This window comes from Zeus faber (genome assembly GCF_960531495.2).
Source record: "Zeus faber genome assembly, chromosome: 17".
NCBI lineage: Eukaryota > Metazoa > Chordata > Actinopteri > Zeiformes > Zeidae > Zeus > Zeus faber.
Window position 1 is genome coordinate 21,623,434 of NC_137204.1, and position 10,000 is coordinate 21,633,433.

The 10,000-nt window shown below is 47.1% G+C and overlaps 2 protein-coding genes across 2 annotated transcripts in view; both read left to right on the plus strand.

Annotated features, from left to right (window-relative positions):
- Positions 1-10,000, plus strand: part of urm1 (ubiquitin related modifier 1) — a 96,054-nt gene that overhangs the window by 78,006 nt on the left and 8,048 nt on the right. The window lies entirely within an intron of this gene.
- The window catches only part of sardh (sarcosine dehydrogenase), a 44,205-nt gene that overhangs the window by 30,536 nt on the left and 3,669 nt on the right, over positions 1-10,000 (plus strand). The window contains exons 15-19 of the mRNA XM_080018186.1: positions 167-305; positions 873-986; positions 1,101-1,248; positions 5,642-5,735; positions 9,090-9,252. Of these exons, the coding sequence (XP_079874312.1) occupies positions 167-305; positions 873-986; positions 1,101-1,248; positions 5,642-5,735; positions 9,090-9,252 (658 nt within the window). The remainder of the gene's footprint in view (positions 1-166; positions 306-872; positions 987-1,100; positions 1,249-5,641; positions 5,736-9,089; positions 9,253-10,000) is intronic.

The following is a 10,000-nucleotide window of genomic DNA, read 5'->3' on the forward strand; positions in this document are numbered from 1 at the left end:
GGACGCGATAACAATAAGTCTAGAATCTTCCAACGCGGCAACCGATGCTGCTCTCGATGGCTCCACGCTCATCATGGATGTGTGTGTGTGTGTGTGTGTGTGTGTGTGTGTGTGTGTGTGTGTGCGTGTGTGTGTGCGCGTGCGCGCGTGTGTGTGTTCCGTTTAGATCAAGAACGAGTGCCTGTCGTGCAGGAACGGCGTGGCCGTGTTCAACATGTCCTACTTTGGAAAGTTCTACCTCAGCGGACCGGACGCCAAGAAGGCGGCTGATTGGCTGTTCACCGCTGACGTCAACAAGAAACCGGGTCGGACCCCAGAACCCCCCATTTATTAAGTGCAACATATACACATGTGACCAGGGGGCGTTTTACACACTGGTGGATATGCATCATGACATCTGCTCGTCTAACGGCGCAACTCCTCAAAACACAATATTTCCGAATTTGTATAGCGACGGATTTTTCTCATCATTTTATTCAGAATTTAAACCTATGCGTTGCCATATGAAGCGTTTTTTATTTGATTATGGGAGGGGGGAGCTGGGCATCAGAGACCCACATTAGAGACCCAGCCATCCAGCATGAGCATCTCGGTGGCAATTACTTCATTTAGATGTCAGAAGATAGCAGCGGAACGTAACAGAGCCCTGCGCGCAGCGTCCGGGGAGCCGTGGAAACGTGCCCCCTCCACCGGATAGTCGCGCGCGCACACGCACGCGTACATAATCACACAGTCAGAACGTAATACAGCTGAGCGCAAAAGGGTCAAGCTCGCACGCATCATTTTTGCCATTGAGATTTCAAAACAAACCGTTTTTTTCTCGAAACATCGCGCCGGGCGCACGCGTACTGATGCAGCTGGTGCCGTTGCAGGCTCCACGGTGTACACGTGCATGCTGAACCGGAGGGGCGGGGCCGAGGCCGACCTGACCGTCAGCAGATTGGAGCCCGGAGCCGCCAACCTGCCACTGGCTCCAGAGTCCGACGGTACGGTCTTGTCTGTCTGGTCTGGTCTGGTCTGGTCTGTCTGTCTGTCTGTCTGTCTGTCTCCCTCTCATCTAAAGCCGGCGCCTGGGTTTCCCCCCCTGCCGCCCCCTCCAGGTGACGTGTACTACCTGGCCATCGGCGGCGGTGTGGCGGAGCACAACTGGAACCACATCAGGACGGTTCTGCAGGACCAGGGCTTCCGGTGCCGCCTCAGCGACCACTCGGAGGACATGGGCATGATCAGCATCCAGGGACCCAAGAGGTGGGGAAGGGTTACGGTTTCAGCGGGGCGTTTTCACCTTCCCGTTGAAACAGTTTGTTTGTCTTTTTCTTTCGTCACGCCTGATGAAGGATGAGGTTTTTTTTCCCCTCTCGTCATCACTTTCATCAGAGCTGAGAATGACAGAATTATTTTCAGCGTTGTTATGAGAGAGTGTCATTTTCATTGATGATGATAGAGGTAATTATTCATTTTAATGTGTATGATTTGATTCCGTGTCCCTCGGTTACTCGTCCGGTGTAGACTTGACTTGTTCTTAACATAAAAAAAAAAGAAGGTAATTAAGGGTTCTGAAAAAATGAGCTGTGAAAGGTAAAACGAATCATTTTAAATCTTTTCTAGAATAACCCGCCGACCAAATGACTAAAATTCCCCTTTTCCCGGCTTCCCTACCTCCTTTTTTTCCCCACCGCTCTAAAGAGAGGCTTAAGTGACACGTAGGCTTCCTTCAGTTCTCGCTGCTCTTCTGCTCCCCATCCCTCCGTCCACCGCCTCACATCTCCTCCGCCCTTTGTAGTCGCCGTCCCCCGCCAGCATCGGGGTTGCCGCACCTCTGTTCTCTCCCGTGACTCTTTGAGGTGCCTCGCACTCTCCCCGCGCCGTTCACCGATGTTCTTTTTGGGGGAAGCGGTTTGGAAATTACAGCCGGCCGAAGACGTCCGCGCGATTGACTTAAGTCAGTTTGGCCACAATTTGTACAGTATAGTCATTTGAAAAAACAATACGATTGCAAATAGATCACCGTGCGATGCCATTGGTCCGAGAAAAGCCCTGGCGAAACCAACAGAAATTGTATAATTGTTTGGGCTGAAAAACAAAATGAGAGATTTCGGATGAACAACGTGCCGGCGATCAGCAAAGAAGAAAAGTGACTGAACTCATGCTGTTAAAACTCTGCAAACAAATGCACTGACATTTCAACATGTTATTATTATGTGCGAGGGTTGGGGTTGCAATTTAAAAAAAACCCTAAAAAAACCTTAGAGCCAAAATACACAATATCCATTTTTCCGAAATTAATTTACAGCAACAGATATTTTTTTGGTTTCTGAGCAGAGCTCCTCACATGTCGCTTCTCTTCCGGGCGGCAGATTAGAACATTCTGTGCCTGTTCCTCTCTGTAATTATGGACCATATTTATCATATGAAATGGTGTTTTGTAAGGCAGCACTTACGCCGGGGTTTGTGTGTGTGTGTGTGTGTGTGTGTGTGTGTGTGTGTGTGTGTGTGTGTGTGTGTGTGTGTGTGCGCGCATGTGTGTGTGTGCGCGCGCGCGCGTGTGTGTGTGCGCGCGCACGCTGGTGTGCACTCTGTCACAGAAGGCCTCTGATCCAGAACCATTGCTAAGTGGCAAGTCAAAGCAATTAATTGACAGACCCCCAGCCCTCAAACACACGTGCGCGCGCGCACTCACACATACGCACGCAGACACACACACACACACACGGGTGCTTCACTGTTCACTGGGTATCTGGCTAATTGGCCTTGCTCTAGGGTTCCTAAGTTCAGTGAACAGAGGAATACTTCTGGTTGAAAAGAGACTTTTTAATTATGTTACTGTGGTGTATGCACGCACGCCAACAGTTGGACAAATGAAAAGAAAACACATTGTCTTAGGCAGCACACCAACACATACTGTACACACACACACACACACACACATACACACACACATTTGCATACAGCTAGATGTATTGATTGGAGGACATGGACATGTACACACTTTGACACACACACACACACACACACACACACACACACACACAGACACACACATATACACACACACACAAAGCCGCTCTGTACATTTTAAACATGACACTTCTGCCTAATACTTATTTATAAACCCGTCTTCCAGGAACAACCTCGCACTGTGTATTTTCTATCTGCCTACACACTAAATACTAGTGGACTAGTATCAAAGGGAGCTATAGTTAGGTTAGTCTCTCTTGCAGTTGACTCATCTTTATGTAATGTGTGTGTGTGTGTGTGTGTGTGTGTGTGTGTGTGTGTGTGTGTGTGTGTGTGTGTGTGTGTGTGTGTGTGTGTGTGTGTGTGTGTGTGTGTGTGTGTGTGTGTGTGTGTGTGTGTGTGTGTGTGTGTGTGTGTGCGCGCGCGTGTGTGTGTGTGTGTGTGCACGCGTGCTAGACAGAAATTCCAAATTCTGGGCACAAGCTTATCAGAATCTCTTGTCACAATATGAGATGATACGATTGTTGTCAGAGGGAATATCCTAACGGCTTTTGGGCTGTTGTCGGGTAGCTTTTTGGATACTATGGCGGGGGAAAAAACCCACAAGCATTTTGTAATGAAATGTTTTATAGGGTTTTTCACTGTCTCCCTTTTGGCCCTGGAACAAAAAAATGAAGCCTTCTTCTTTTTTATTTTAATTTAAATAATTTATATTTATTTATACTACACGTGACAGCCCAGAATATATCATAAAAACAACAATACTTAAGTGTAACTTTTTCGAATTATTACACTTTTCTTTTTGATAGACTTTCTTTTCCATACCTATCTTCTACTATCTGAAGTCTCACATAGGCTCTAACTTTATAATAATATATCATAATCATATAATATTGTAGTCCATTTTCCCTGGTGTTTCCATTAGAATTAAGTGTAAGTGCATCATCATCCCTTACGATGCTGATTCCCATTGATCTCTGTTGATTCCCATTGATCTCTGTTGATTCCCATTGATCTCTGTTGATTCCCATTGATCTCTATTGTTATTATTAATATTGCAGTAGTGCTAACCAAAGCGACACGTGGGACCCGCCCCTGTTTTGAGGGGGAAGCTGTGCTGTTGAAGCAGGTTGTGCGGTATTCTATAGAAATGAAATGTGCAGTTCTTCTCATTAAAACCTCTGAGGTCTAATTCTGTAAAACTAAGCCTTCACCAACTCTGAGCGAGGAATCGTTCCTTTTCTTCTTCTTCAAAAATCCAATGGATTTCTGTTCCACTTCCTCCCAGAGTTTTTCCTCCTTCTCCCTCGTGCTTCATCTGTTCCCCTTTCACTCGCTTCCTCCTCTCGCTGACTCCGAATTATTTGCCATTCTGTTCATACCGCTAGATTTGCGCTTTTTTTTTATACTGGAGGGAACCATGTGAAATTGTTTTGATGTCATTTAACAGCGAGCAGTCAAACATAATTTATTTATTTATTTATTTATTTATTTTTAAAAGCTTGGCCTTCAGCGTTTTCAAGAGAGAGCAAAAAGTTGTTCGCTCTCAGGTCGCCACTAAAGAGACGCCGGCCACTTTAATTTTCCGCATAGTTTCTCCAAGGGCGTTATCGTAATCTCAATTCTTAAGGAGAGAAGTTGTGATTCACGTTTGAGTGAGAATCGCGCGGCCTTAGTTTGTGCACTTTTCTTTAGAAACTGCACCACCCACACTCAAAGCCATTTTCATATGCAACGGTCTGTGTTTTTTCTTTTCTTTTTTCCATTTTTTATAAATTTATTTTATTTGTTCGTGTATTTATTTATTTATTTATTTATTTATTGCCATCCACAGCAGCAGTTTGTTTTGTTTCATCCTTGTTTTTTGTCAAGGTGCACCATCGCCCGTGACGTCGGTCTTTATTTCTCCGTGGGCAACATGAATATCGCAGCCTGAGTTTCAGACCCAGGCTTCTCAAAATTGGATGTCATGTTGCTTGGGAAAATGAAATTTGGTGCACACAAACGCAACAGCCAATATCCAGGCGCTATAATACTCTATTCCCTTTCCAGATAAACGCTCAGAGTCGTGGAACGATTGTTATTCGAATGCAAACCGCGCAGGAGAGTGATGGAGAGATTGCTCGACAATAAATGTTTTATCTGTGTTTTCGTACGGGGGGGGGGGGCGGGTTTCACAGGGTTTTAATCGAAATCGGGACGGAGCTCGTCTGAATGACGAGCTCCGTAAATGAATCTGGAGACGTTGCTCGATTTGAGATGAACTCTGACAGACGACTCTTACATTTAATTTAGGAATGAGCTTTATTTATTTAGCGTCATTGGGGCCATCCAGGCTCTACCGTTCGGCCCCCCAAGTAGAAAACGTGGGCACGCCGAATGAGCGAGCATTCCCTCTATTGTCAAGGTCAACCTGGAAGCCCACGTCCATTCATCCAAAGGTTTAATTTTTCAAACCTGGATCAGCTCTAATCTCCTTTCTGGAAGTCTGATTTTCTTTCTTTTAAACCAACCGGTCCGGGACCTATTTGGAACCGTGGCTGAGAAAGGCAGTCTCGGTTAGTCCGGATCAAAGGTGGGGTTAAGTCAAAAATCAAGGCCTAATAAATAATCAAATTTAAAAATAAAAAAGCCCACCGAAAGCTGCGGGGCGAGCTGTGATTCTGTCGTGTGTGTTTTTCAGCCGCGAGGTCCTGCAGGAGGTGTTGGACGCTGACCTGAGCAATGAAGCTTTCCCCTTCTCCACACACCAAGTGGTGAATGCGGCGGGTCATCAGGTGAGACGCGCGTGCACACACACACACGCGTGCGCACACACACACACACACACACACACACACACACACACACACACACGCAGGCGCGCACACACACTGCAGGAGTAAACGGGTAGGATAAGGTACATTCGTCTGCTTCAAGACAACTCTGTAGTTAATTAAAAAATGCATGCAAATTAAATGCTCTTGAGGGAAAGTAGGTTCGTTATTCCAAGGGTTTGTGTGTGTGTGTGTGTGTGTGTGTGTGTGTGTGTGTGTGTGTGTGTGTGTGTGTGTGTGTGTGTGTGTGTGTGTGTGTGTGTGTGTGTGTGTGTGTGTGTGCGCGCGTGTGTGTGTGTGCATCAACGGCACAGATGGCGTGTTCCATGGCTTCCCTGTGACTTGCTTGGATGTCACGTCTTGACTCTTTTAATCATTTGAATCCATCCGCCTCCATGCACCTCTTGTGCCTGCTCTCCCTCTCCATCTGTGGTGTATAATGTTTGTATTTCAAAAAATTCCAAGTTTGAATTTAAAATTGTGTTAGTATTATGATTACTATGGGGGGGGGGGGGCAGCAGCTCAGGAGGTAGAGGAGGTCTTCGAGCGATCGGAAGGTTGTCGGTATGGCTCCTCCTGGCAGCGTGCTGAAGTGTCCTTGAGCAGCACTCTACACGTGCGCCTTGCACAGCTGCCGCCGCCATCGATGTGCGAATGTGTGTGTGAACGTTGAGTCTTATGACCAGAAAGGCACCATTTATATCATTATAGTAATGTTTATTGCTGTGTTCATTGAATGTCTAAAAGTGTGTGTGTCTGTGTGTGTGCGTGTGTGTGTGTCTGCGTGTGTGTCTGTGTGTGTGTGTGTGTGTGTGTGTGTGTGTGTGTGTGTGTGTGTGTGTGTGTGTGTGCGTGCGTGTCTGCGTGTGTGTGTGCATGCGTGTGTGCGTGTGCCTTTGTTCATGTTTTGTTTCTAACTGGTATCTGGACAGCTTAACTGCTGTGAGAACTGGGCTCTCTCTCTCTTTGTCTCTCCCTTTCGCTATCTCTATCATCTCTCTCTCTATATCTCTTTCCCTTCCCTCTCTCACTCTTTCTCTCTCTCTCTCTCTGTCTACCCCTCCCCCCTCTCTCCCTTTGTTTCTCCCCCCATCTCTCTTTTCCCTTCCTTCCTTCGTCTGCCGCCGCTCCTCATGGTGCATTAGTCTGTCTTTGTCCCCCGTGTGGGCGTGGGGCTGCGTTCACAGGCGTTTGAGTGGACATGTATTTCTCTACAGGATAATCGGCTGATTTGCACTCGTGCGTTTGTTTATTAATTTATTGATTTATACTTCTAGGTTTGCTTTATTTTTTCCAACCTCAGTGTCTGGCTGTGTGTGGTATCCGGCATGCTTTTGAGTGTTTTCCGAGTTCCCTGTGTGTCTGGGGTTGCGTGGGTGTAATGGACAAGCGGTGGCATCGGTGCTCATTAACATGCAGTGACTTTCGAGCGCGCTGATGCATTATTTGGCATGTAGGTGCAACACAGGCGAGCTGAGACGCGAGAGTGATACGAGAAAAAATGTGCACTCGTGTTTTTATTTATTTATTCAGTTGGTTAGATTAGTTCGTTTTTTTTTGCACGAGCGCTGGCGCTCTGCAATAAAAAAAATATTGTACCTTTCCGAATGCTCCGAGGACACAGATGGTCCCTGGACTCCTGCGACCTTGCCGCGGAGGGAATTTACTTTTCGAGTGGTCTTGCCTCCTCCGTCGCCCTCCCTGCACGGGCAACAAAACATGAAAATAAAAAATAAAAAACTTGTGTATTGTGCGAAAGAGATTTATAACTCTATGCGGAGGAAAAGTAATGCTTTTTGAATTTTTTTCCTGCCTTTCATTTGAACTCTGCATTCATTTGAATGGAAGTGAACCGAGCTGGAAAGTGTGATGCGACCGCCGCTTTAGGGTGGTCTCTCGCTGACACAGCAGCCACTAATGGAAAACCCACTGTGGGAGAGTCCCTGTGGGTTCATCTCCCGTGGTCTCTCTTTTGATTTTTTTCTCTCAAAGTCTCCCGATGATCGATGCGGTTCTGGCGAGATGAAAAACCGAGGCAGGAAACCATCAGGGGTCGTACGGAGAAGTGAAATCAAATCAGGCTCAAGTCCTTTTAAGCCACCGAGTGAGAGATCTCGGCGTTGTTGTTGAACTCGCTTACCAACAACCCCGAGCAACAGCATCAAAGCATCTCACGTTTTTTGTCATCCTGAAAACATAATAGAATTAAAAATAAATTATATCTCGTGTCAAAAAAGATTTAAAAAAGTAAATGGGATTCATGCATTCAGTAGTATCAGTCTGAAATACTACAGTGGTGTTTTTACTGCTCCGTCTAAAAAGGGAATAAAAACCTGAGTGGGAACACAAATTATTCAGAGCACGGAACACGTCGCGGCAGTTTGATCATTTAGACACTGGCAGTTTGATGCGGAATTAATTTCAAACTCTTGCCGCTAATGGAACGGAGCTAAAGTACATCCCCGACCTGCCTCCGCAACACGGGGCCTCCGAGGTCCTCCGGCACCGGCCTCTTCGTTGCCGTCCCCCCGGGGGCGGGGAAATCTAAGTTTGGCCCAGCTGATTTTAGTTGGTACGCCCCGTGATGCCGGAATAAGTTTCCCCGGCGACCTGAACGGCGCGCCGGCGACCTCCCCGAGACCCCTCCGGCAGCACGACGCAGAGATCCCCTCTGGCCCGTTTTCCTTCCGACACCTCTACACGCTGCGCCCTTTTGGTTAAGTTGCTACGTTTTTTTCTTGCTTCTTTTCCCTCTGCTTTTTGTCAGTCTCTCATGTGTATGAAACGGTTGTAAGAACAGAGGTTCCCTTCTTTTTAAATCCTCAACTTGGATTCTGTTGGGTTTGCGATGCCGTTTAGATGATATTTCACCCCCCCCCACGTCCCTTATTTCCTCTTGTCGTCTCGAGGGAAATGTTTTTTTTTCCGTCAGTATCGGATACAATTCGGACAAACTTCGTAACGTGCACCCTTTAATGGGGACGTACGACTCCCTGCTTCCGTCAACCTGTCTGTGCTCTGCTGCTAACGACATGCCTGCATCTGTTTCTTTCTCATTGCATTCTGTCTCTTCAATTTCTGTCCTGTCCCCGTTAGCATTAAAATGGATGACAAGTCGACCCTGTCCTTGAAGATGCACTTGGTGTGTGTGTGTGTGTGTGCGCGCGCGTGTGTGCGCGTGCGTGCGTGTTAAGTGTACAGGAGATGAGTGAAGAGGCGTTTAGAAATACTGGCAACAGCTTGGCTCTCTGGAAGGATTCTCCATCTTTCTTTGCATCCTTAATCTCTCTCACTCTCTTCGTCCTTCCCCTCTAGGTGCGAGCGATGCGTCTGTCCTTTGTGGGGGAGCTGGGCTGGGAGCTCCATATTCCCAAGGATTCCTGCCTGCCGGTCTATCACGCCGTCATGGCCGCCGGTGCCAAGCACGGCGTCGTCAACTCGGGCTACAGGGCCATCGACTCCCTCAGCATCGAGAAAGGTTCCGCGACCTCCCATTGCCCAGCCCGTGCATGAAAGGCGCGAGCCTCATCAAAGAGCTTCGTTCACGGAAAAAAAAAGCGGGGTTGTCTGGAACGGCGTGAGAACACGTCACGCTCGGGAAAGGGAACTCCGGGTTCCTGTCTTCCCCGGGCGAGTTTCAGCTCCCCGCGGACAGGAAGTCGATATTCCCTCCCCGGCTCAACCTGAAGACTCCGCAAGCTTATTTGATTTGAGATACTTGTTTAGCGCCATGTTCCCTCCCATACACACCCATGAGCAGAACTGTGGTTTATAGTGGCGAGGGTGGGGTACGTTGACAGTGTGGTGCTGCGGCGGACAAAGCTATTTTACCACTTTAGCAGACTGAAAGTAGGAGACCGGAGGGAAATAATGTCGCTTGCAAAGATTCACAAAGTTCTATATCTTGTCTGTGGAGACATAGGGAAAATAGCCTGATCTGATTCAAAATCAGGTCACTTCAATGAGATTAATCATATTGAAAGATCTGATACATTCATTTAAAGTTCAACTCGAAACCAATTTTTTTCTATCATTAGGAGTCAAACCAAGGTATCCCAATTTTTGTTTTTTAAAGTGATCCAGTTCTGAGGGAATAGCTTTATCCCTGGTTGCGTTTGCCCCACTCCTCCTTTCATCCCTCTCTCTCTCTCTCTCTCTCTCTCTCTCTCTCTCTCTCTCTCTCTCTCTCTCTCTCTCTCTCGGAATCAAACCCAGGACCTTCTTGC